Consider the following 26,522-nt stretch of genomic DNA (forward strand, 5'->3'; position numbering starts at 1 on the left):
TCAATGTTCGTCCGCGTTATTGCTCGCGTACCGGCTTCTAAGAGGGCTGTTACAAACACATACCACTAGGTCAAATCAGGGGAACATAACCATTGAATTCAGCTAAAAAAAAAAGAATGCCTGATTGGGGCCTGTTTCCCCACACGCCTGTCACCACGATTGTTCAACGTTCTTTCGGCTGACATTTCGCAAGCGAAGAATGGTGAGATCCTTATTGTTGTTTATTTCACCTTTGAGATGTACTCATACTCTCTTGTTTTTCCATATGCCTACATTTTGTGCTTTTATTATCGGTAATGAAAATCCTAACTAATTTTAGTTTCCATCGTATCTTAATAACAGAAACTAAAAATGCAAGCCCTTTACACTGAGCTGTTCCATTCCATCACTGTCCAAGGTGAACAGTGCCGAAACCTCATTGCAGATACTGGCATAAAAGCAAGAGCTCGAATGGGGCCATGTATTCTCCTACCTACCCAGTTTCCGAAAAATCCCCTTCCCACGAGTCAATCATGTTTCCCCCTGACGCCTCAAGAAACTAATAGTGAGCCACAGCAGCAATGTAATCGTGATAATAGCCATTGCAACGAGATAAATAAAGAAACACATTTTTATTGAAACTAGATGGTAGCGAATCTAGGTGCTGTGTGAAAGTCCGAATGCATACTAAATATTCAATTTACAATACTGATTCAGTTATTTTGCCATTGAGCGAAATGGATCGTGTGGCCCTAACGCTTGCACCCTTCAATTAAAGACGTTTTTCTCCCTTAAAACCCCTCTATGCGATAAAATTGAATCAGATGGTGAAAAAACTCACCTCGTTATTTTTTCCGTTGACTAACCTCGACGAAAATAGCCTCTTCCTTTGCAATCTCTTAAGGAAAGGAGATAACCGTTGCTGTGAAAGCTGCCCAATGAACTTCTCAGCGAATACCATCGCGCCTCGTGATACAGCTGATTCCTTTCGTCAAAAGATAGCTTTTGGTTTCTTTAGGGAATTACCTTACGGCAAACGAAACTCTAAGTACTGACCAAGGGAAACCTTCGCCGCAATAATGCGACGGAATAAAATGTTATGGCAACAGAAACGAAACACACCAAAGTATTTTTAACTATAGATTTCGGGGCCACACAAAAACAAAACATAAACGCAAACAAACTAAAAATCAGTAACAAGAGGTTTTTCGTTTTTTTCCTAAATCTTGACCTGAACACACCGGGCAGTCGAGAACCGTCCTTGGTCAGTCTTCGGTCGCCATCTTCGTGTTGGTGCACGCCGTTCTCCTTCGTAGCGCCGAGTCCTACTCGCATAACTGCCATTTCTCTCTTTACTACTTGAGTACGATGTATCGCTACTCTCTGTAGAGCATGCTGAGGGGGAAAGGTATACATCGCCATCGCACATTATTTCAAGAAATATGTTTAAGCTGGCTGATACAAAATGACAAGAGGTGTGAGAGATTTGAAAAGTGTCAACTGAGAGTTTTCATCTGTTTTTCCTACGTCATCACCCCGCTAATTCGTTTACCAGTCCACGGGACACCCTTATATACGACAAACTAGGAGCGCTTTAGAACCCGAAAAAACCGAGTTTAAGTTTTTTTTGGAATTTTCCGTCTATCGAAATTGGTTTGTACATATAATAGGCTAGATAAATTACGCCCCCCCCCCCCCAAAAAAATTTCACGTCATATGGTACTTCACAGACGCTCTGGATTTTTGAACAAATTTCTCCTTTTCAGAAACTTAGGAATTATAGAGAGAACAGTTGGGAGAAATAAGTGCGTACTGAAATGTTAAGAATGTAAAGGGCTTATTGTATTAGGCGGCGGAGGCAGAGGGACTGTAGCCCTCTAACAGAAAACTTTTGGGGTACAGTAGCCCCCATGAACTTGGTTAGACTGGAGGGTCTTATGCTGTCAAACTTCTAAGTGACTGTTTAAGATAAAGTCGAGAACTCTGAATTTTCAAAATACATAGTGACAGGAAAGGAGAATGCCCCTTCCTCACACTGCAAGGACGAGAACTGGAAATAAAGAAAGTATGGCGTCGTTTTTCAAGTTCTCAGCATTATACCACATGGTCAAAGTCACAACAACTTGCTGAACTGAAAGTTGTATCTCTAGATCACATGACATGCACCTTAATTCCTTAAAAGCCATAGCATTGAAAATAAAACCTTAATGTATCTGCTAGACGCCTACGAGAAAACCCTCGTCATGAGCCCTTCGGCACAAGCGTTTCCTTTCCCAGAAAAAGTAGGAAGCATTGTCAAAAAAACGCGACGCTGGCAAGAGGTCTGAGAGGGTCCTGGTGGCCAGATCTCCGGCAAATGCCCCGTTGGCTCGTCTCAAATCTTCCCGCGGGCGGAGAAATGTGACTTGCCGCTGTTAATAATGGGCTTTGCTCTCACACCAATCTCCAGGACAGAATGCTTACGATTGTAGAAGCTTACGATTGTGGAATCCAAAGAGTTCTACCCAATTGAGGCCTTTGCACTACGGAAACAGAAGAGTTTCTAGAAGAATTGCGGCGAAGTATGTTGGGCTTAGCGACCGTCTGGATATTATTACATATTCGAAGGCCATTGTTGTTTGGACACAGGTTACTGAGAGCATGTAGAGCTTCCTGCCGTTCCCTCTTAGAATGACCACCATTGATTCCACGTCATCAAATAAGACACTGAACTAGCTTCCCATAACGTTAACAAAACTGATAGAAATACCGAGAAAGATGGAGCAACAAATCCACTCAGAACCATTGGATGGTCATAACCATTGTTTTTTTAGAATTGGAAATATTCAACCCGTCGTTAACATTTTTCCCAGACATCTACCGTAAGTTCTGTGTCAAGTTTTATATGCGCCTTCCCCGTCCACCACCCCTTCCCCCCAACCCAAACAGTAGCCTCGGCACTCAAGACCTTCCACATTCAAGCGGTTGAAAGTTACAGTTACACGGTAGGATTCTGGGTTCGAGATTATCTCCCACCCAAACACATGCACACGAATCGTCAGTGTTTCCACGAGTTCATATGCAACACTTCTCGTTTGAGATGGCGTATTAACCGCAATTCTTATCAGTTTTACAAAGCGTTAATGACTTTCCGGTAGGGAAGAACATGGATAAGAATTGGTTAAAGATCGCGAGCCCAGACGGGAGCTTTCAAAGCTTTTGTAGCGTTCTCCTCCCCCCCCAACATCCTAAGAGTGTTATTCATTTTCATGGGCAAAAGGGCCAACATATGCACAAGTGTATACCGATAGAAAGTGTGGACTACTGCTTTTAAGAAATAAGCTTAAGTTTACTGGTTCCATAAAGACAGGCTTATGAACAGATCAAATTACAAATCTTGCCAAACGGAATAACACCCCGGTTGCTTCCAGAGCTCCTTTGCTCTCCCGTAAATAGGTTTCTAACCACAGAATATATTGAGTTTTAAGTAGCTTATCCTTTCAATAAAACATCATTTTCGTCTTCATCCACAAATTTGCAATTTGATAAGGAGAAATCGTGCCCTTGCAATTTGAGTACGAACAAAGGCCCTTGGAAAGCACCGGTCCTGCTTTGTTTATATACACCTGTGGACCATGGTCACTTATTTATTTACTGCCGTTCTCTATTGTGACCTGCTACCAGTAACGAGACATGATTAATTTATGTGTTATATATTTTGCGCTAAGGTAAATGCTAGTCGCGACCGACTTCCAAGTAGTGGCCACAGAACGACAGGACAATTATGGAGCTTAAAACGTGTTTTCGATTTTTCCGTTCCTTCTTTTGGCTGCTTTCCTTTATTACTAGGCTATGCAAGGCCGTCGGTAAACGAGGGAAGTAGGTTAGAATGGTTTTGGAATCTCGACGATCTCGGTTGAATTTTTTAACGAGTTAAATCCGAAGTCAAGAATAAGAAGAGTTTTTGTTTCTGCCGCACCCTACATACGAATATTTTCTCTTCTGGTCATGTTTTGTAAAACAAAACTCGGCCAAAAAAATGACCAGTTATCATAATTATTAATCAATAAAGGTTGTTTGAAGTTTTTTGCATGATTACAGCCAAAATCAGCATGGGCCTGACGCATTGGTTTGTAGGAAAAGAAAGGGGGTTGCACACTCAATCGACTGTGTTTCAAGATTAACAACGTGGGCCTGGGTAGACGATGGAAATAGATATATCTTTTAAAGCAAGGAGACTCACCTGAGCAAAAGACTTCCTCAAAAGCAAAACTCATGCTTTTTCTGGGAATAGCGTTTACACGTTTCTTCTGCCAAATATTTTCCAATCTCTTCGCCAATTAGAACCTTAAAAAATTTTTCGCCTTCTTTGTCATTCATTTTCTCCGACCAGAGAAGGCAAAGTTTTCATGCTTCGGCTAGTTCCTAGAGCGTCGAGAATGACAACTCTGTCGTAAATTATGAAGCAACTACTTTACTAAAAGATGATCAGCAGATTCTCCCTAGATTTATTGCTTTTGGAGGTGTGCCGGTTGACATCGACGTTTCAGGTCACCACGTTCAAAAATCATGGCTAAAATCAGTTGTAAGGATTGTGACCCGATTGAAAATTAAGAGCTTCAGCTTCTGAGTTATCGCTGTCCAAGTTTAAAAAGATTTAGCTTATTTAACTTTCACATTGCAGAAGTATCTCCGTTGTTGCGTCCTTCTACAAAGATTTTTAGTTATTTCTCAGTAATCTTTTGACGAGTTTGTTGTTCAGAAGCAATCCTCTTTGTTAAAGCCATCTTATTAAAATCTTCGATGGCCGGTAGGGAAGCTGCTTAAATCAGTGAACATTTTAGCCATGAAAGCAATTCTTCAAACGTTCAAGGGGCGTCCTTCTAAAAAGATTTTTAGTGATTTCTCCATTAAATCATTTTCGACGTAGTTTGTTGTTCAGAAGCATCCTTCCCTTTGTTAAATCATCTTATAAATCTTGATGGCCTGTAGAAGCTGGCTTAAATTCATGAAAGTTTAGCCATGAAATAATTCTTCAAGAGCAAAAAGAGAAAATGTTAGACTGTTTAGAGGGGAAGGGAAGGGTTTAACTTACCTTGAGGGAAAAAAGAAAATGATTTATTTTTTACTTTTCTTTTGTTCATCTTCAAAATGGTTTTCTGAACAGTATAACCGCTTTGACTAAAAAACTGCACAAGAAAGTAGTTATGCTCAGCCCGAGAAAAGTAGATTGTAACATGAAGTAAAAAAATTGAGAAATTTTTCATCTGTTTCCACGTCTCTGTAAATGTGCAAAATTGCAAAGCGTTATTTCTCTGGAACAAAAATTGCGTTGACTCGAAATGTTCAAATAAAAGCTTATGGGTGTACTATTCAACTTTGATTATTGCGACAGCTTTCGTTCTCCTCTAATTTTCAAGAATTTCATTCACCATTTTTTAGAAGAGGTATTTTGAAGACGATCACTACCCTAATGCAAGCAAGAGAAAATGTCCTCGATCTTTATACCTGTTGATTTCTTTGTGTTTTTTGCCTGTATCTGAATTGCGATCCAAGCATGAAAACGCTAAATGATGCTTAAAACGAGCCTTTAAAGAAGACGCCGGTTTATGATTTCACGGAAATATTTCACCGGAAAACACAACCTACACACCATTTCAACAGGACGCTTGAGAATTAATAACGGTTTAATTTCGAACTATGGGCCCAAACCAACTGAGCATGAGCTCAAAACAAATTATAGGGCCATTTTTGATTTATTTCTCTTTGTTATACTTATAACCGGTTGCCTACCAGTCTGCATGAATATAGTTCAAAGCCCATTCAAATGAAAACACTTTCCAGACCTCGTTTTTTTCCGTTATGTCCACGCGTAGAAAAACACAGTGATGTGGCTGGTAACAAAGCTTCATTACAAATTTTTTTTTGGTCATGATCTTCCAACTCAAGCCATGTTTAAAACTTAGAAAGCTAACTGAATATAAAACTTCTCTGGGTTGCCAGTCATTGGGACTAGGATGAACAAATTTACGATGTGAGGGAAAGAAAATCGGTCGGAATTTTCAAGGTTAGCTTACCCTTACCCACTTGCCCAGCTTTTCCGCCCATCTCCACACAAAATGAACTGTCTCAAGGATAGAACAGAAAATAAAAGTGTTCAGTTACATGAAGCCCTCTCCCTTCAACTCTGTCCTTAAGACCGATTAAAGACTGATGTCTCTTCTTATATTTCCAAGGCATGAGCGGGAAGTGAAGGAAGAAGACTTTGAGGACACTTAAATCGCTGAAGAAGGTGGGACGTTTTTTTTTCTTTCTTGTTATTTCACAATTGTAATGATACATAAACTCCTAACTCTAATGGGAATTACATATTCCTGCCCAGGAATCTAGCGCGTCTCCAAGGAAAATTGCACATGAGGTAAGTAGACCACCGATGACAATCAAAGTTAAACAAATGACAGTAAGTATAATTTGTAACTCAGAAATATCGCATTTCTAGCGTCCGGATGGGTTCACTCAGCCCCGGTTATCAGATTATAGTTCCGAGTCACATAAGATGGAAGTGAGTCACACCAATGTTGTCGGAGGGTCAAAAGATCCAAAATAGCTAAAACGTTCAGGATTTAATGTGATTTCATGAAAAACAATTATTCCATTCGCTCTTGTTGGGTAAATGAAATGGTAAATAGCCACGAGGCGCTTCAACACCGAGGGGGCGTATAAACAATCTTAGTATCCAGAAAGCGCGAATAGAGAATAATAAAGATAATGGGTTTTCAAATCCCGTACAGGCCTGAATTTGTTCAGGCCTTATTTTCACTACTGCTTAAGTATAGGTTCATTACTGCGAAGATCATTTCTTGGATCAATATCAGTATCTGGGCCATTCCCACCTACCCCCTCCCCTAACCCAAAAAGGAACCCTAATGGGTTATCAATAGACTGTTATTGGATTAGGGGGAGGGTAAGTGGACAATGCCAGAGATACTGATATCGATCTCCAATTGCTTTATCCGCACGTGACATATATAATTTTCATATATTTACAGTAATATATCAAGGACTAGTCATTATCCATTCCCTTAGTAGCCGTTTGTATAATTATAGCCTATTTAGTAACAAGGAATACAAAACAGAGCCAAGAAAGGGGGAAAGCGAAAGATGATAAACAGAAAGTACAAAGTGTTGTATCATTTTCATTTTTAGAAGCTAAACCAGAGGAAGGAGGAGAGGAGAGTGGAAGTGCAGAGGAAACACCGGCCCTCCTCACTGCGCCAGGAGCACACGACCGCCACCAGCGGGAGGTGCTACCCCTACTCCCATGCTGCAGGGCCCCACCTCCACCAAATCCCTTGTTGACGGAGTAGGGAGTATTTCGCTTATCGTTTCTGCGGTGTAATTTCATAGCACTCTTAATTCATAGAGGAGCACATTTGTACCTCTCACCGTTAGTCATGGGCGAGGCAATTATATCTTTGATCCAAGCCACACTTCAAGATAACGTATTGTGAGTGTTTAAGGGTCTGTGCTTTACTTTTTAAGACAAGGATAGGCAGTCAATTAAGCAACAAGGAAATATCATTTTCATTCGCGCTGGTTTTCAGTAGGAGTTACTAGTTCTGTTTGTCTTCACTACAGATTGTCTTTTTAGAGGTTAAGTCGGCGGAAAAAAAGGGGCTGTATTACAATAAATGTTTTTTTTTTTTGTGTTTCTTCTTCCTCTAAAGAAAGAAAAGAAATGAAGTTCTCAATTCTATTGTTGCCGAAAAGAGATTACATGCTGTTGCAATTCGAGGAATAAAGCCTGTGCTGAATTCCAAGCCTGGACGACACAAAAGGCGACCCCTCGGTTGTGCGCGGGCAGATGGTAGCTGCTTAACGGCGTTGATGAGTGGACCACCTTGCCAAGGTGGAGCAGTTACACCAGTACCAGCACCCGGCGCCGTGCCCTATGCCGGCACCTTTCCCTGCACCTTATCCGGCACCTTACCCTGCGCCTTATCCGTCACCTTATCCGGAGCAGGTCATCGTGCAGCCGTCCTCATGTGGCGGCACTTATCCGTGCAAGGACAAACCATCCAAGGGAAAGAAGAAACACGACAAGAAACACCAAGACAAGAAACAAAATAAGGAGGAGGAGCACGAGACACGCGGACTACGTTTTTAAGATGTCAGGCGAGAAGGCAATCGAGGAAGATTAAACATCAACCCGTTATTTAGAAATAGACTTGGTACTCACGGCCTCGTACATGTGACATCGATACCAAATGCCAGCGTTCCCCTCTTTTTATGTACCTCACCAAGTTTAGAGCCTTTTAGTTGGTTCTTCATATAGGTGAATAATTAAAAGATACATCATGTCAGACATTCTTGTTTAAGAAAGAAGGAATAAAGTTCATCGTAAGAACTACATTCATGGCCGCATTGTCTCCTTTTTTTGTTTGTTTTATTCTAAAATTTGAGCAGTTGCTCCCAACGCGTGGCCTCTTGCTCGGTTGGTGGTTGTGCCACACTAGTAACTGAGAGGCAGGGGTTTAACTAAGAGGCATAGGTTTAGCCGAGAGGCATATATTTAACTAAGAGGCATGGGTTTAACTGTGAGGCATATCTATAACTAAGAGGTATGGGTGTAACAGCGAGGCTCGAGTTTAACTGAGAGACATGGGATTGACTTCCGCCGAAGCCTGATTTCTTTTTTGCGACTCAACGGAGGATCACTGATTTCTTGCTTGAAAGGTGACTCTTACTCTAAAAAAGAATGAGGGTTACCGTTTCGGTTGCATAATAATCATTTATTGTGAAATAGAGGGGAAAAGTGAGCTGGGTAGCGAATCCGCCTGTTCTATGTGAGAAAGTCTTGACAGCTACCAGAGGAAAGGTGGGTCACCCATCCATTATGAGGACTATTTATTGCGAGATTAAATTACGATAAAATCAGTGGAACAGGAATTTTTAAGTCTTCTTTGTTAAAAGAAGCTACCTCTTAACGAGCATCGGAAAGTAAATAAACTCAAAATAGTCAGGAAGCGATCCTGTTTTTTATCCTTTGTGACAAACTGTTTCCACATAGAGTTTTACTGTTATCGCATCAGAAATAAGCGGCAAAGTCAAAGAAAGAGGAATTCATTCTTGACTTGAAAGCGGCAATGATGGACCGTTATGTATGGAGGAATGGCTTCCCTGTGAGGGCCCGGATTGGTAAACGGCCTGATTGGAAAAAAAAAATAATGAGTTTGCACAGCGTAGATGTGAAGTCAATCATGTGCCTCGTTTCATCTCAACAACTTTCTTTCTTAAAACTTTTATTTTAAGTTAATTAAAAGATGTATACTTTACAGATGTAACTAAAACGATCTTTTGTGGAGCTCGTGATGGTTGAACATGATCACCATTCTTTTGAAGTTTCGCCATTGTCTTTCATCTAAAGCTTATATCATGCACATGATTTAGCCTTCTTTAAGAGGGTAATGTTCTGCAGAGAAAGTTTTATTCTCAAAATACCGTTGTAGATTCCTGTAATACACGTTTTCCTTCCTCACCTACATGAGATGAATCTGAGTACATTTTCTGCTTTCAAATAAACACCTACAAAGGTGGTCGCTAAAATCTGTCCCGGCCATGTTTTATTAATAAAGCGGGACTCGAAATCGTTGTACAAATTTGCTTGGTAGACAGTCAATGCTCATCTGTCTTCAAATCTTTGCTTCAAGCCATATCACACCACAGGTAAAAATAACTTGTCCAGCAGAAGGGTTACATTAAAGGAATCTGCACCATCAGATCTAAATTTGTTTTTGCAACTTAGAATCACCACAACCACATTTACACCTCACCAGTTTAGGTCCATGTTCAAATGTCACATGTCACATATGCACGTGGCGGACCTTGTTTCTTTTGGAATGGATCACGTTTTTTGTCCTTCCTTGAGGTGTTTTACCTAGACATAGCAAAATGTCCTCAGTTGTTAAACACAAAGAAGAGGAAAATTTTTGACATTGCTATCACATATGGCTGCTTTCATATTAATCTTGTTTATGGCAAGATACTGATGAAAATCGGTGAAAAGGGATCTCTTTTCTTTATCTGGCTTAGAGATGTTCGATGTAATGTCTACACAAGGGCTTGTCTTTTAAACAGACATACCAGCAGGTCTTCCGTTGTTAAAACACAAAGAGGAGACAAAAAAATATGAGACACTGCTATCTCAGTTATGCCGCTTTCATGTTGTATATGGAAAGATACTAAAGAAAATCGGTGAAGGTAGCTTATCGCTACACTTAAAAATGCCGTTTTTCTTTTCTTTCGTCGTTTGAATAGGCACTGATTCGTTTACACTTTGGTGGAACGTAGTCAAAGCAGTAAATCTAAAATTAGTAAAACCATTTTTTATTCATCTCATTGTGGTACTCAATGTGCGCGAGACCTCGCTAAAATATGTGACAAAAATATTGAGAACATTCTGGAAAATATCAAACACCAAAAAAACAATAAAAATAATTCAACAAAATCATTCTGAATGCTCGCCATGATTAATCCTGCGTGTTGACGTCAAAATTAGATTGACCATCGCAAACAAAACAATTCAAAACTTGTCAAAACAAGAAAAATCAACAATTCCATTTTGGGTCCCAGCTGGTCTGTGGATGTTTCATACTTATATTATTCATGTTTAACTCCTCGAGTCATTAACATACGAACGAAAAAAGATGCCTGCGTTAGAAATATTTACCTTGTGTCTTTTAAATCTTTTCCTTCTCAGCCATTGTTCGGAGAAAACAACGAAAGCCTACGATGTTTCAGGTTATAATTGATTATTTTCTGTATTGAAATCTAAAGAGAAACATTTTGGGCGAGTTTCAAAGTATGATAACAAGTGTTTGGTTATGATCGGCAGATGGATGTCTTCACCCGTTGGGAATCTCCGATGGCAGAATCAAAGATAATCAATTTACGGCTCCATCAGCTTTTGATAACGATTTCACGACTTTCGGTGCTCACAGAGCGAGGCTCAATACAACAGGATATCGTTCTGCACCAGAAAACGCCGGTGAAAGTTGGTTGAAAGTAGACCTTGGGCATACTGTGGTTGTTACAGCGATTGCAACACAAGGTTACGGCAATCCAGAAGTTAAGGAATGGGTTACTGCCTATATTTTGCTGTATAGCCAAGGCTCAGATTATGTAAATTTTAAGGATACCAATGGAGAAACACAGGTAAGAGGAAGCAGATACACTTTTCCTCAAAATTAAATCGTGTCTTATTTGCAAAAGGGATACGATTTAAAAATTCAAATTTTGTTGAGCGACGTTTGGAAAACTTTAAAGACTATCCATTTTTAGAAGCTTGGATAGTCTGACACAAAATTAGAGATGAAGTTAATAACTTTGAAACATTAAAAGGTCAAAACATAAGAAACAGATTTCTGAACGAAGTCTAGGATCGTACGTTCTATGATTTAAAAAGAAAACTACCGTATCCAGTTCCTAATTTTGTATGTCACATTATTTGCCAACTTAGAGACTAAAATTGCAGCAACTGATCCGAGTAATCCAACTGATCCAATTTAGTAATTTTATGAAAAAAAAATTGTTTCAATCGGTGACCATTCTTTTGACAAGTATTTTTTTTCGTTTCACTAATAGTATGCATAAGCTTAAAACTTCAAAATAGTTCTGGACAAGTCCAGGCTGTTGATTTTATTGAATTGTCCAAAACAGTTCTACTTGGCAAACGTGCTTTCTTTTATTTGCTACAGATACCTTGAAATTTATATTCTGTCACCGTAATCGGCAACTTTGTAAAACCACCGCAACAAAACAACTTATGTCAGTACGTTTGTTCCACACTTCTATTAAACAGAGAAAATGGAATATTTCCATCGATATAGGGCGTTAAGATAAACAATCGTTTATGATGAAATTCCGTGATTTTAAACAACAACGCTTCTAAATCTAAGAAAAGAAATAAATTTCGCTAAATGTCACGAATGTTTGTTCGAAACTCGCAGTAGGACTCGAGAACCTGGTGTTGTGGTTTGAAAAGATTTACTATATTTTGATAAATTGGTTAGCGTATTAACTCTTCTTCTGCTTTCATAAAAAATTCTCCTAAGTTCGTTTTCTGCTTCAACTATTCACAGTATCAGTTCTATGGTAAAACTCTCACCGGAGGGCTTATTGTTTTCCACACACTGCCTCCATGAATGTTTTTAATTTTCTCATTGTTATAAAAATTGCGGTTTTCAGGTGTTTGTTGTCTTCAACTGCGTGTGCTTCAAATATTTTTATTCGTTGTGACTGTTATCTCTGTTTAGCTAGGTATAGTACTACCACTGGACTGCCAGATTCTTTTTCATGATATTGCTTTAGTCTCAAAATACCTCTGGGGTAAATTTACCCCTACCAGATTAATTATTTAAGCAACCCTGTTCAGACAAGAGAAAACTATTTAGGGTGAATTACGAAGGTTGCGAACCAGTGAAGCTGGAAAAAAACAAGATAGTTGCCTCAATAAATCAAAATGGTTGAAACCAAGGAATAAGAGCTGATTATGTTGTCTGACCGTCAGTATGAGAGAAGTTCTGAAAAATTCTGTTTAAGATGACAAAGATGGAAGTTTCGACAACCTGAGCATTACCAGTTTCAGGTCCTGTGCCTTGCAGCCGGCAGCATCACAGCAAAAATGGCTGATTCGTTTGCACGAACTAGAAGCGTAATACTCGACTGACAAACAACTCTTCATTTGATTTTGATCATAAATTCCACTCCTGTTGTCAAAATGCCAGTCAGTGATTGCAAGGATACGATACAGAAAATTAAAAATATCATTGCCAGTTGAGATATACTTAGGCAATGCAATAATTGTTAATTAGTATATACCACACAGATACCAAAAAAATTACTTTATTTCTTGCAATATTCCAAAAAATGGTTGGAAATTAAACTCTTGACGCGTGACTTTATCTCATTGGCTGCTCAAATGTGAATACTACTCGCTATTTACTTCCAAACTAGCCAATTAGCGCGCGCGAAAAGCACTATTAACTCAAGTGGTATATACTGATGACCTTTATGTCCCTTTATTGTCAGTTTTTTGTTGGAAACAACGACAGTAACAACATAAGGTTAAATCGCATGATCCTTCCAGTAAAAGCAAATGGAGTCACGCTGATGCCGATGGGTTTCAAAGATAATGTCGGCCTTCGACTGGAGCTGTATGGCTGCAAATCAGGTCAGTTTTCCTCTTACTGTTCAGTAAGATTAATATTTCCCAAACAATTGCCACAAGTAATCAAATTAAATGTACTTGTAAGCATCTGATATCATCCATTGTAAGCAGCAAATCATTTTTTACACATTGCACATCGCATTTTGCATATCAGTATCAGTTTTGCAAATTCTTTGGTGCACGAGTAATGCTTCAGTTTATCTTAAATGTGCTTCCATTTTCATATCTCAGATTATTATCTTGTGGCCTTGTTGATGTTGAGTAAGACGCCATATACAGTGGATTCCCTGGCTTCAAGAATAATTGACGGCAATGATTTGGCTCAAATGTTTGGAGATGTGGAAGATCAGGTAAAGAGGCAAAAACATAAAGCTTATAAATTGGAGGACTGAACCAGCAATGGCTGGGCCACTTGTTTTTCCTTTTCATTGCGCCAATTACGTATCATTAACATTAATTCTCATTGATTGCTTGAGGTAGTTGTTATCACTGTAGGACTGAGCGATTTGTTACATGGTTTAATATTGTGTAAGCACTCACTCCAAACAGTCTAATGGAGGCTGAGCGATTCAGTCGAAATATTTCAAAGAGAAACCAGTTATTTTCCGGTTATCGTACAGGAATAAGGAAGGGACAGCAACCAGCAACCGGAAAAGGAAAAAAAACTAATCGCGCCGGACGCATTTTGACATTAATGTATCGACCGTAAGGTCGTCTTGTCCGCACATAGAACCAAATTGTTCTCACTACAAAGATGTAGTATAAATATTCTAAAAGTCTTTTGGCTTCAAAGTAGCGACAAGTTTTGTTTCTCTTTTTCTACACACTAGGTGAGGGATCTACTAAGCCATACCCCGGGGTTTTTAAGTGTCCAAGCTCTACACTTCAGGTACGTTGAGTAAGAAATGAATTTGAATAAGAAACTTTAACCTTTGTATCAGCACTGCGATTCTGCCTAGTTGTTTGCCGGTTCCGCTCTCCCGAAGTTCGAGTACGATACTCTTCCGAATATTATATAGCTGGGATCTAAAAATCGTCTCTCCACTCTATCAGCCAAACATTGTTTCTAATTTTGGTTTCTGTAATTTTTTTAAAATCCAAAAATATCCTCCATGTGATGTTTTACTTGGGTCATCAACGAGCTCTCTTGGTCCATGCACTCCCAAGGGTGACCAAAAAAGGTTCCAAAAAATTTCTTCTTCATGATCATGTTGCATTGATATCGTGGAAAATGTACTTTTCCGGTCACCTTTGAGAGTGCAAGGGCTAAGAGAACTCGTCAATGACCTAAGCAATAAGCCATTACCATTCATAACAAGCGTCTCCATACTGTTATGATCACCCTTATCAACAGCGTCCTGAGTGGAGATGGAAGGCAAATGTTGTGCATCTGTGACAACTTAGGAACAATGAAAAAAATGGCCTTCGTTACCTGCTTGAGCGTCTGCAGTTTTGAATTTTTTTTTTCATTTACTTCATTCCTAGACAGCTAGTGTTCTTTCCCGTCAAATTCCCTTTTCCTTACTTCCAAATGACTCAGCATTTAACCTCCTTTTTCGGGGAACACTGTCACATATCTTCTTGATTTCTTCATTTTAGCCCACGAGAGTCTCCCAGGAAGGGAGAAGGCACAGTGATGACAGCGGAGGTAAAAATCGAATGCCTTCGAGCCGGCCAATCGCATATTATAGCACAACTAAAAGAAGAGATCGATTACGTGGAACTCCAATACACAGGTAGGATTATATATAAATCTCTCTCACTTGACCAGCAAAAGTACTAGGTTGCTGATTGAAAGAGTTGCCTTCTTCCAGATTTGTCTCAATAGAGCGTAGCAAATTCTTAAAAATTCAAGGTCGAGTCATTTCCTGATATCATTGATATTTGAATATTAATGCTATCGATATCCCAATCGTGAATGGAACCGCGTAATCGACAAAAATTAGCCTGTCGGGATTAGTAATAACAGGGACTTCGAGAAACGAGCCCCTAGTGTCTCAAGTGGGTTGAGTTTATTGTTATCGATTCTCACACTCTGACTGTTTTTGCCAAGGTTCTCTCTTCTCCCTCCCTACACAAAAGACAGCACACCAGATGCAAATTTGAACTGGATTAAGAGGATGTGGAACCACAACGTACTTGTGCTACTATAAAAAAAAAATCGTTCGTTCGTGTGGGCGTCACTTACTTGTTAGACATATGTACACTTTAGTTCCCACTTTTCACTTGGACCACCCAAACCCCACTCCACAACCAAGACTAGCAGTTTTCTTTTTGTCCAAAGACGTTTTCCTTACATATCGCATACTAATGTTTAGCTTGTTTTCTATTTGTATAACAGCCGACCAAACAAAATTTCTTGCAAATATTTCCCTGAACCTGAGCACAACCTTAGAGGGAGCAAAAGAAATACTTCCAGGCCATTCATACAGAATTCATGCAATTTTGTCGTCATCTGAGTCAAATTCGACCATGGCAATGTATACACAGTTAAACTTCGAATGGGAACTTTCCACAGTGGATGAAAATACCGGACAATTTTCTCCTTTCGTCATCCTCGTTGACAATGCAGCTAACATAACAGTGACTCCTGACCTGCCCGTGGGATTTACCTATGTTCGTGTGTCTGCAAAACCGAAAGCAATAATTGGAGCCATCTCTTACACGTTTGGTTTTATAAGAATTCTGCCTCAATTGAGAGCATTTGTTTCCGGCCCAAACACGGCCTTTAAGGGCGGTGGTCCTATTGAGCTAAGTGTAGTAACTACTGGTGTACTGGGTACCTCATTTGGTATTGAGGCACCTAACTTGGAGTATCTATGGAGTTGTAGAGAGCGCAACGAAACTACGTCTAACGCAACCTTTGTGGCTGGTTATGGGTCTCGTTTTTTCAACTACACGAGTGCTAAAGGATGCTTTGCTTATGATCCTGGAATTTCGCATTCTACAAACACACAAAGTGTGTTAATAAATCCAGACTTCATGGTGGCTAAGCGAGCGTATGTTTTTCAAGTACTTGTAACGCAAGGAAAGAGATCTGTTTTAATATCTCACACAATCTTCGTGGACACAAACTTATCATTTGCAATCAGGTGAGAGTGGCCTCATTCCAAGCATATCTGATTATGTCCTCTACCTTGTCTGTGTTGCATGCGCCTTTTATGAGACCATGAAAATTAAACACTAAATCTGAACATTCCCCTCAAACAGTAGTAAATTCAGATAGCGGAGCAGCAAATAAAATTAAGGAGTTTAACGCAGATTAGAAATAGCGAGCTAGAAAAGTGAAAGCCAAATTCTCCAGAAATATAAAAAGCGTACGGTAGTTCATGGAAGTTTATTCAAACTAAACATAGGTCACTTTTCAAAGAACTTTGCTCCGTCCTTTATTAAATATGGAGCTGCACATCTGATTAGCTCATAATAACAGATATCCTAAAAACCTTTCCATGCCAGCAGCTCAAGTGAGTCAGCTAACATTTCTGTCATCTTCACTTAGATGTGTTGCAAACTGTGAAGAGAAAGTCAGCACTAGGAAGAGATTTGCATTAGAAGCTCATTGCTCGGGGATGTCTTGTCCCTTTCTCAGACACCATCAATGGTCTCTTTTCGTCAAATCTAACAAGAGCTCCAATGAATCGTGGAGAGCGATGGGAAACTTGGCAAACATATCTCTGACATCCTTGACAGGTCCAAGTCTGATTATAGAAAAAGGAGACGCACTTTACCAAAAAAGTGCCCTGCTGTCCAACCAAACTTACAAACTACTCATGGTTGCCTGGTTGGACGATGGTAATTACGCAGAAAATAGTTACGTTTTTCATACAAATGTCCCACCATATTCTCAAAGCGACAACACTGGATGTTTCGTGGATCCTACGAGTGGAGAAGCAATCACAACAAAGTTTCATGTGGAATGTGCCAACTGGACAGATTCTGACTTGCCTCTCACTTATCAATTTGCTTACAAAACTCAGTTTGGCGTTGTAGCTTTTCACACAGGATGGCAACCAAACGTGACAACGGAGCTACCAATGGGAGACAAACTGACAAATTATTCCCTTGACCTACGGTTGGAAATTTTAGATTCACTCGGTGACTATTCCGTTGTGTATTTAGCTGTTCAGGTAAATTATCCTTCGTTGCATTTCACAATAACGATTTTATAGCATCATTATCATAAAGGTGTCATCTAGAAACTTGGATCTGTCTTTTTCCTCACGATCGGAAAAAGTAACTTGATATTGATTCTGCTACATTTTTTCCTTCGTTTTTGACCCGTATTAATATCAAACGGATTGTCAATGACAGATTAAAACGCTTTGGTAACTTACCAACGTAAAAGGTTGTCATAGCTTCTCTAAGACCAAACAGAAACAATCTTCATGTTCAACTAAATCAGTCGACGAACATCTCCAAAATAGGTTCTGTGAACCCCATCTCAAAGGAAACAGAAAAATCCAGGACTCTAAAAATTAGTTTATGAGGCAATTTAACCACTCTCTTATTCAGACTATGAGGCATCGAATAGTTGCGTTCTTCTATGCTGATATATGATGAAACACCATTTCACAAATTACCGACTATTTTGGTGAAAATCTTCTCAAAAAAAAACTGTTGGTGTTGCTTATCTTTCTCCTTCAGGTTACACCTCCTAAATATTCAAATATGATGGAGTCCCAAGGTCAACTGGATAACCTATTTGCAAGCGGAGATATTGATAGAGCTATGCAGATGGCTTTTGCCCTGCTTTCTGCAGCTGGTGATTCAGATGGTGCTCAATCGGTAAGTTTATTGAATTGTGGAAAACTAACATGAGTAGGATGCTTCTTACTAGTAATCCATTGCATGATTCTATAGCAGCAAAACAATCAAACAATCAAAACAATGTTACATACGTACCATTTTTACTTACTTTAGTCCTTGTTCTATAGTACAAAAGCTCATTGATCGACAAAATGGAAAATATCAAAGTCGGTAGTGTAGAGCAGGCGACGATGGTGGTAGGAGTTCTCGCTATGGCCACAGATAATGACGATGGAATATCAGGGGATTCTCAGGTAAAAACTGCAATGTATTTGCTAACAAATTTGTTATGCAGCTGCTCTGAGATATTTATACTCATTCAGGCTGTCTATGTACAAAAGGTAGATCATTCTACTGCCCCAGCCTGCTTTGGATAGGTGCCAGACGTAGGCTGCTAGATTAATTGGCATGTAAGACTTTCCCAACATTTCTTCGAATCAACCTTTAGCGAATTATTCCTGTCATGCATTTTCTTCTTGCATTTAATGCCCTGGACAATTTTTGAAACATGAAATATCATTTTACTTATAGGAAAAGGCTTTGAACTTGCTTGGTAGCACCGTGGACTTCCTTTCATCTCAAATGTCAAATGGTTCGATGGACACGGAATTGGTACAGAGTTTAGGCACCAGTCTCTTTAGTGGAATTGGAAACGTACTTGGAGTAGCCTCTGGTGAGGCTGGGGCCGAGAGTGATGATGCTGAAGGAGAAGATGAAGAAGACATAGATTCTGACAAAGGCCAGGTTGACTCGGATGAAATGAAGGAAAAGGTAAATCTTTCATCTTCCTCTGACCACGTACTTTGCCTTAAGGACTACGCACTGATCCTACTGTAGTATAGCAGAATGTACCAAAACGTTTTTTGTTTTTCGTGATACAGAGCAAGCAAAGGGCCCAAAATGCTTTAAATCTGGTGTCACAAGTGGGAGATAGCCTGCTTTCCACAAAAGCTGTGGGGGAAAAGCCCACTGTGTTCAAGACCAAGTCCATGGGAGTTGTGCTAGATCGTCAAAGAAGCTCCGATATGGGAGGCAAGAAGCTTGGCGAGGGCTCCAACGGTGTGGCTTTACCCTCAGCAGACTCTCTTTTTGGTAACAATGGGCCTGACGCCGTTGATTCACAGGTATGAATTATTATGCACCTTTCGGCACTGCATTTGTAACGCACGTCTGCTTACAAGTCATCTCAGGATACATAGATGATCAACAAAAGAACAATCTTGTTTGTCCCAGTATCTAGTTTGACTGAAGGAAAGATCAAAGATGGCTGTCGGAAAAATTAACTTTAAACAAATCATGTACCTCTTTTTAGTGCTGGTCATTTCCTTGCTCGGATCCAGAAAATAATAGACGTAAAAGAAGCGCTGTCGTATTGCAACCTCAAATAAAATTGGCCTAGGGGTGTTCTCTCCGAAAAAAAGGAATTAGAAAAAGTCTCATCAACGAAAACTTGGCTTTTCCTTTCGATCTTAGATTAAACTAAGTTGGATCATTTCTTCCTGGATACAAACTCAAATCAGGTCTGTAGATTAACCAACAGGAAGCATTGGACCTTGTGATGCATGGATATGAAACACGTGCACGTGTCGCAAGTTTTGTAATGTGCAACTTTTACATGTTTTTTCTCTGAACTAGATGTTGGCATTTAAGGATAACCCCTTCACATGGGATATGAGCGCAAAAACGGTTAAGTCTTCAGTTATTGACTTCAAACTCAAGTCTAAAGGAGGTGATGCGTTAAACATCTCAGGGCTTCAGGAACCAGTTGAGCTATTTATTCCAATAGCGAGCCAGGAAGGTCCTTCCGATAAAGACAACAGCTCAGCCGAAAGCTTGTTTTTTAAACCAAGTAATGGAACGTCAAATCTTCGCTACCACAGGTTTTTGGTTTCATCTCACGAAGTGCAAGTAACGATACAAATAAAGCCTGAGAAAGGGAGACGGGTGGATGTCTTCGTCAACTACAGAACGAAACCAACACCTCGTCGTAATGTTTTTAACACTACTATCCCAAATTGGTCTTCCTGTACTAACTACAGTGGTAAATCTTCGGACATGCTAAATTGTTCCTCGGATCCTTACACTTTCACATTTTCGAGTTTAATATCTGGTCATACTGGCCCTCACTTTCTTGGCATTCGATATATAAAAAGAGATGGTGAAGCTCAATCAAACATCACTTCTAAGCGAAAAAGAAGATCATGTGGTCTCATCCATGGACGCATGAAAAGGTCATGCGTAGATGTCAAAGACCCTCCTACCACACCTCCCCCGACACCTATGATTATAGTCCCAAAGTACGACTCTTCTACGGATGTAAATTACTCGTTGAGTATCTCTGTAAGCGGTTGCCTGTACTGGTCAGAAACGAAAGAGAAATGGACGGGAGAAGGATGCAAGGTGCGTTTGTAAGCTGACAACTGCTGTTGGTCTGAAAAAACTGTATAATAACTTTTTCCCACTCATTCTGTGGAGGTGTTAGGTTAATAACAGTCATGTGCGCTCATGTAGTACGTTTTGTTGTAATGATAACCGATGGTCAGCATCACCTTCAAGACTGCATGCATTTATCATTTTATTTGCAGTTCTTTTATTAATCATTTCAAATCTTTAAAATTTATCAAATGGAGTCGTGCTATGGATTACTATGGTGATTACATTTGGTGAAATGTCGAGTAGCCAATTCCTGATATCGATTTTCCCCAAAGGCAAAATGAATGACATACACAGTCGTCATCTGTTACTTAACTTTCGTTCTGTTTCCTCGCTGACGCATTGTGTCTCTGTTTGGATATCTTATTCCATACAGGTTGGACCGAAGTCAAACTCGAAACAGCTACACTGCCTATGTACTCATCTCTCTGCATTTGGTGGCGATTTCTTTGTTGCACCAAACCCCATAGACTTCGACAAAGTTTTTGCAGCATTTGGCAGCTTGGCTGAGACAGGCAACTTTGTTGTGCTATCCACAGTTTGTGCCCTTCTTGGACTCTATGTAATCGGTCTTATATTGGCCAGGAGAGAAGACAAGCGCGATGAGTTAAGGGTAAGAAAACCAACTGGTGTTTTGATCTTCATCGGTAAAATTGCCATCGAGGTATATATTTTTAGTTACATGTTCCATATATGTTAGTTACATGTTCCTCAGGGTAAATTTTGCCACAATTTTAGCATATTTTAACGAAATGGTAGCAGAGAAATTTAATATGAGCGGCGAAGAACAAATATGGCTTTATAGCTCTTTATTTGTGCAAGTTAACGTCTTATGAGGCGTTTTCATCCTGAGAAATAGTCTTCCCTTCTATACAAGAACTTGTGCCTAATTAAAGGTAGAAAAAAAATATCGTTAAGAATTACGACCTAACTAATGAGTTATAATTCGATCTCATTATTCTTTTCAGGTGATAGCAAACGTTTGCATCAACGAGAATCAAGGAGACAACAAATACCTTATATCCATACAGACTGGTATGTGGAGAGCTAATGGAACTACCGCAAATGTGGGTTTGGCTATTCATGGCAGCGATGGAAATACAGAGGATATCACCCTGACTGATTCTCAGTCGGAGAAGATCTTCTTCTCTAGAGGCAGCATCAACAATTTCACCCTAAGTCTACCAGAGGCACTTGGTTCACTAGAGAAGATCCGTATCTGGCACGACAACAGCGGAGATAATCCGTCTTGGTTCTTGACGCAAGTGCTCATTGTGAACATGTCGACAGGAGAAAAAGCACATTTCGTGGCGAACAGGTAAATCACTCCTCAGATCCTTTCAACCTCGGTCCGTTCAATACCGAGTATTTGTTACTCTTTTCGGGGTGCATGTGTTAATCATTAGTACGTTAAAACTGTACGGGTTACAACTTTATTAACTCGGTGCATGCTTCTATTCAAGAGGAAAATTAAAATGAGAGGAAAATTAAATGAGAGGAGAATGGTGTTGTGCATAATAACTGCACTAGCACGAACTCTTCAGACCTGTCTAATAGGACCTTCTACTCATATAGCTGAAAACGAATTTTAATCCACATATTAGGCGTTGATTCAGCATGCAGATGGATATTTCGATATACCTTTTTTCTTGTTTGTAGATGGATTGCGGTGGAAAAAGAAGACGGGAAGTTGAATCTTGAGTTAAAAGTCTCTGGGAAGAACGAGATTTCAGGTTTCAAAAACTTATTCTACTCGAGAACAGCCACAAGCCTTGGAGACAAGCATCTCTGGTTGTCAATTTTCACTCGACCACCACATAATCCATTCACTCGGGCTCAGCGTCTGGCATGCTGTATTTCTATTCTATTTGCTGCCATGGTTACCAATGCCATGTTTTACAATTTCGGTACACCACCTGGAGACGCGGTGCAGATCGGTCCCCTCAAAGTGAGTCTTACACAGATTAAGATCGGCATCCAAAGTAGTATAGTTGCTATCCCTGTTAACGTACTGGTTGTAACCATCTTCAGACAGTTAAAAGCGAAGGAAACAGGCAATGACGAAGATGATGGTGCAAAACGCAGAGGATGCTTACCTCATTGGTTTGTCTACGTTGCCTGGTTTATCTGCACCATGGCAACCCTGACTTCAGCTGCGTTTATTGTATTCTACAGTCTCATGTGGGGTGCAGAGACATCCAATGAATGGCTTGTGTCAGTAATGGTGTCTTTCTTTCAAGATGCCATAGTCATGCAGCCACTCAAAGTTCTATTGGTTGCATCCATACTGTCTGTTTTGGTGAAGAAACCTCCAGAACAGGAGAAAATAATGGGTGCAGAAGTTCAAAGGAACGCGGCTGGAGAGGTCATCACTCCCAATAAGTCAGAACTTGAGAGGGCTCGAAAGTTTAGAGGCAGTCTCGTTCAAATTGGTCGCAAGGTTGTAGAATTTACTCTTTTTGGAATATTTATACTTCTTATGATGGTGGTGTGCTACGGCAACAGGGGTGTTGAACGATTCATGGTTACTCAGTCGATGGACAACCTTTTTCAAACATTTGCCATAAAGGTAAGATTTTTTAAAATCATTATCAACAACAATTTCTGGCAGGATATTGTGAAGAAGATTGAGATAAAATATGGGGTTTTCCAGCAAATATCTCATGCAATACGCTTTGGTAATCTCCGTTTCGTGAAGCCATTGATTAGGTGTCTTTCAATATTGCTCTATTCTCCCATTTAAAATTACATTTGTGCATGTGATTTTTAGGTCAAAGACACCCCAACTTTCTGGGAATGGTCAAAGAAATTTCTCGTGCCAAACTTGTATGAAGTCGATTGGTATAATAGCCGCAGCTTTGAGTACAAGGAAGGATTCCTCAGTAATCGAGCAGCTTACTTAGTCGGTATGCCGAGAATGCGACAGTTAAGGATTAAAACAGGTAAGCAGGACAATGGTTAGTTTTCTCATTTTTTTTTCTTAGTTATCAAACTATTCCCAGATGAACTTGCGTATCAGCCAGCGGGAGTAACAGTGCTTCTAGTCACTTCATGCTATAGAAACCGGAATAAGCTCCGACTGGCGTAGACAATTGGCTAGAGTGCAGACTTTATCCTATTTGCTATGCACTGCATGCAGCTGAGGCTGATTGCTGCATCTACTTACATTTCATTAATCTCCATTATTTTGTATTTCTCAACAGAAAAGAATTGCACCATAGCAAAGAAAGAACCATCCCTGGCACGTCAGTTTGTTAGATGCGTTCCTTTCTACACAAGCGAGACGGAAAGCGTATCCCAATTCAACAGACCAGGATGGATCCCTGTAAAAAATGCCACAGCCTTTTACACAGAGTACGAACTCGAAAATCAGTGTCCTAAGCCTTGGCGGTATCTCAAATCTGATGATCTTCAAGTAAGACCCTTTGGGGGCCAAATGGCTACATTTGTCGGTGGAGGGTACGTTGCGGATCTTGGGTATAATTCTCGTACAGCACTGAAAGTTATCAGAGTTTTAGAGGAAGACAACTGGATTGATGACCTAACCATGGCTGTTTTCACTGAATTTACCATTTTTGAACCGTCCAGCTCACTCTTTTCTACTATAAAACTTCTGTTTGAAAGATTCCCGACAGGTGGATCCAGTGCCAGGGTATCAATTAAGACTCTATCACTGTATGCCTCGTCTAATCCTGACTCCAGGTCGCTCTTTCAAGTTTGCCAACTTCTGTTAATGATAATTCTGATCGTCTTTTTGTTTGCGGAGATTGGAAAACTGCGTCGTGAGAAATGCTCTTATTTTAAACAAGTATGGAACTGGTTGGAACTTTTGCAGATCGCCAGCACAATCTGCTCATTGGTATTCTTCTTCATCAAAGAATCTCAAACGAGCAAGTACGTGAAAAAACTTCAAGAAAATCCCTTCCAGACGTCAAGCCCTGACAAGATTGAGTTTATGTCAGATATGGAAACGTATGTACTTTCTTTCGTCATCTTCATAATGACAATCAAGTTCTTAAGGCTGATTAAGTTTAACAGCCACGTTTGTCAAGTTTTAGGAACAATGCAGAAGGCAGCCAACAATGTGCTTTCCTTTATGATTGTATTCGTTACAATTCTGTTAGCTTACACTCAAGTTGGATTTTTGGTATTTTCATCCGACGTCGATGCGTACAGATCATTTTACAGCTGTTTACGAGCCATGTTGCTATTGCTTTTTGGAGGCGAAATGCGTTTGGATGAATTACGATCTACAAGCAGATTCATTGCTCCGTTGTTTATCTTCGGATATCTGTTTTCCATGGCGATGGTTCTCTTAAATATGTTTCTTGCGATCCTAAATGAGTCTTACTACGAGGTCAAGAACATGGATGATGGAGAAACGTTTGCCGACGCCGAGCTGGGGGCATTCGTGGCAGATTATATGAAGGACAAATATCACAGAGTAAAAGATGACACTTTGGAACTAATAGAGGAAACAATTAACGGAATCATAAGCTTTATTCGTGGAGACAGAAAACAGTCTGAAGACGAGGCTCCCTTGCAGAGCCGACCAGAAGAGTCTCAGAGCGAAGAAGCCAAACTTGCCTCTCTAGACTCTATGGATGATATTGGAGGTGACGATGATAGGAATGGTGGAGAAGCAGATCATCTTGTCAAGACTGGTTCCAGGGAGAACCTGTCAGACTTAATGTGCGAAAGTGTATCGCTCAGTGACCTTAAGGAAGCGATTCTTCAGATTGGCCGTGAAATGCGCCAATCCGTGACGTCACTCACTTCAGCTGTCAGTAATTCATCATTGTACGAAAAAACCCCGAAAAAAGCTGTTCATTGGCTGGATGAGGAAGGAGAATCATTGAACTGTGACAATCGAACCTCGTCATATTTCTTTTCTCTTGGTAGCTACCTCGAAGACATCTGGCAAAAAGAGGAAGAAAGGAGAAAGAGAACTAAGAAAAGTCGGCCGAAAGGTCATCGTCATCATGGTTACAAACGGCGGCACAGACCCACTCGCCAGGAGATTTACATGACAAAAAATGTACAGTAACCAGTAAAACAGAGAGTTATTAATATTTAAAGACACATCTGAGTTATGAAGACATTAACAAAGAACCCTTAAAAACAACAATTGTCAAGGAGATGGCTGAGGTATAATTTTCCCCGAGCCCTTTAAAATTTCCTTGAAGGTCGTCTGCTCCTGCAAATATCGTAGTCGGGAGACTTCTTTTTCTATAACTTTCATTCACTTTTCGGCTTTTGTCTTTTATTCTCATCTACATTCCCAGGAAAAACTCGACAAGGGTAAAATTTGCTGATTCAGTTGCGGCCCAAATAGTTCTGAAACCACTCAACACCTGATCAAGACATTAAAACAGTTCATTCAAAAATCTGTCGGGATACATAAGTTAAAAAAAGAATCCTTGAAAAGAACTATTGTTAATAAGAGAGGAGTGAAAAAATAGAAGTTTTGTATTTAGTCTGGTCATACCTACGAGTAGACGATACCATGTTGATACAACTCAGCGATATATAATATATATAAACTATTACTATTATTTTAACTAAACTATTATAAAATATTACCCAGTTCTGACCAAACTATATTACAAAAAGTGATCATTTTGTGTGTATGGAGACGCTGTCACTTCTTAGTCTCGTACCCAGACCTTCCACGTCCAAAAGGTTCCGCATTTTAGTTCCTTGCTAGGATCTGGGTACAAGATTACTTGCTTCTTATGGGGTTAAAGGGACCTCAAACATTTTCAAGGGGGGAGAGGGGCTCCGATTTTTTTTTTAATCTCAGATTAAGCCGAGTAATATCTCAAGTTACTTTAATTTTAAAAACTGCTGGTCAAGTAATGACATGCGTCATTGCCATTGCAAAAATTTTGGTTTCAGGCAAGCAGTAATAATAAAATGAAAACGCACAAGCCTTCTTTTTTGTAGGGGGTAGGGGGGTGTTCTGGATCTTTGCCGGACCCCCCCCCCCCAGATCTGTCACTGGATAAGGTTGTGGGTTACTCCGCCGTCATGTAAAGTCGCAAACATCCTCGGATCACAAGGATACTTCACTTTTTACTGTTAGTTGTTGTTGATG

The 26,522-nt window shown here is 39.9% G+C and overlaps 1 protein-coding gene across 1 annotated transcript; it reads left to right on the forward strand.

Annotated features, from left to right (window-relative positions):
* The first annotated feature begins 16,776 nt into the window (after positions 1-16,776).
* Positions 16,777-25,943, forward strand: LOC131784842 (polycystin-1-like protein 2). The gene is made up of 11 exons (XM_059101669.2): positions 16,777-17,313; positions 17,831-17,971; positions 18,121-18,246; positions 18,524-18,763; positions 18,874-19,116; positions 19,628-20,392; positions 20,802-21,038; positions 21,394-21,743; positions 22,085-22,994; positions 23,196-23,367; positions 23,629-25,943. Exons 1-11 carry the CDS (start codon positions 16,837-16,839, stop codon positions 25,470-25,472), a joined length of 5,505 nt encoding a protein of 1,834 aa, XP_058957652.2. The 5' UTR covers positions 16,777-16,836; the 3' UTR covers positions 25,473-25,943.
* Positions 25,944-26,522: the final 579 nt, after the last annotated feature.

Source organism: Pocillopora verrucosa, chromosome 7 (genome assembly GCF_036669915.1).
Source record: "Pocillopora verrucosa isolate sample1 chromosome 7, ASM3666991v2, whole genome shotgun sequence".
Classification (NCBI taxonomy): domain Eukaryota; kingdom Metazoa; phylum Cnidaria; class Anthozoa; order Scleractinia; family Pocilloporidae; genus Pocillopora; species Pocillopora verrucosa.

What these genes read in the sequence shown, in the direction of transcription:
- LOC131784842 (XM_059101669.2), top strand. Translation starts at nt 16,837, where the DNA reads ATGGGAAACTTGGCAAACATATCTCTGACATCCTTGACAGGTCCAAGT. An exon ending in CGGATGAAATGAAGGAAAAG is followed by an intron (nt 18,764 to 18,873) that starts GTAAATCTTTCA and finishes TTCGTGATACAG; the next exon opens with AGCAAGCAAAGGGCCCAAAA. An exon ending in ACAGTTAAGGATTAAAACAG is followed by an intron (nt 23,368 to 23,628) that starts GTAAGCAGGACA and finishes ATTTCTCAACAG; the next exon opens with AAAAGAATTGCACCATAGCA.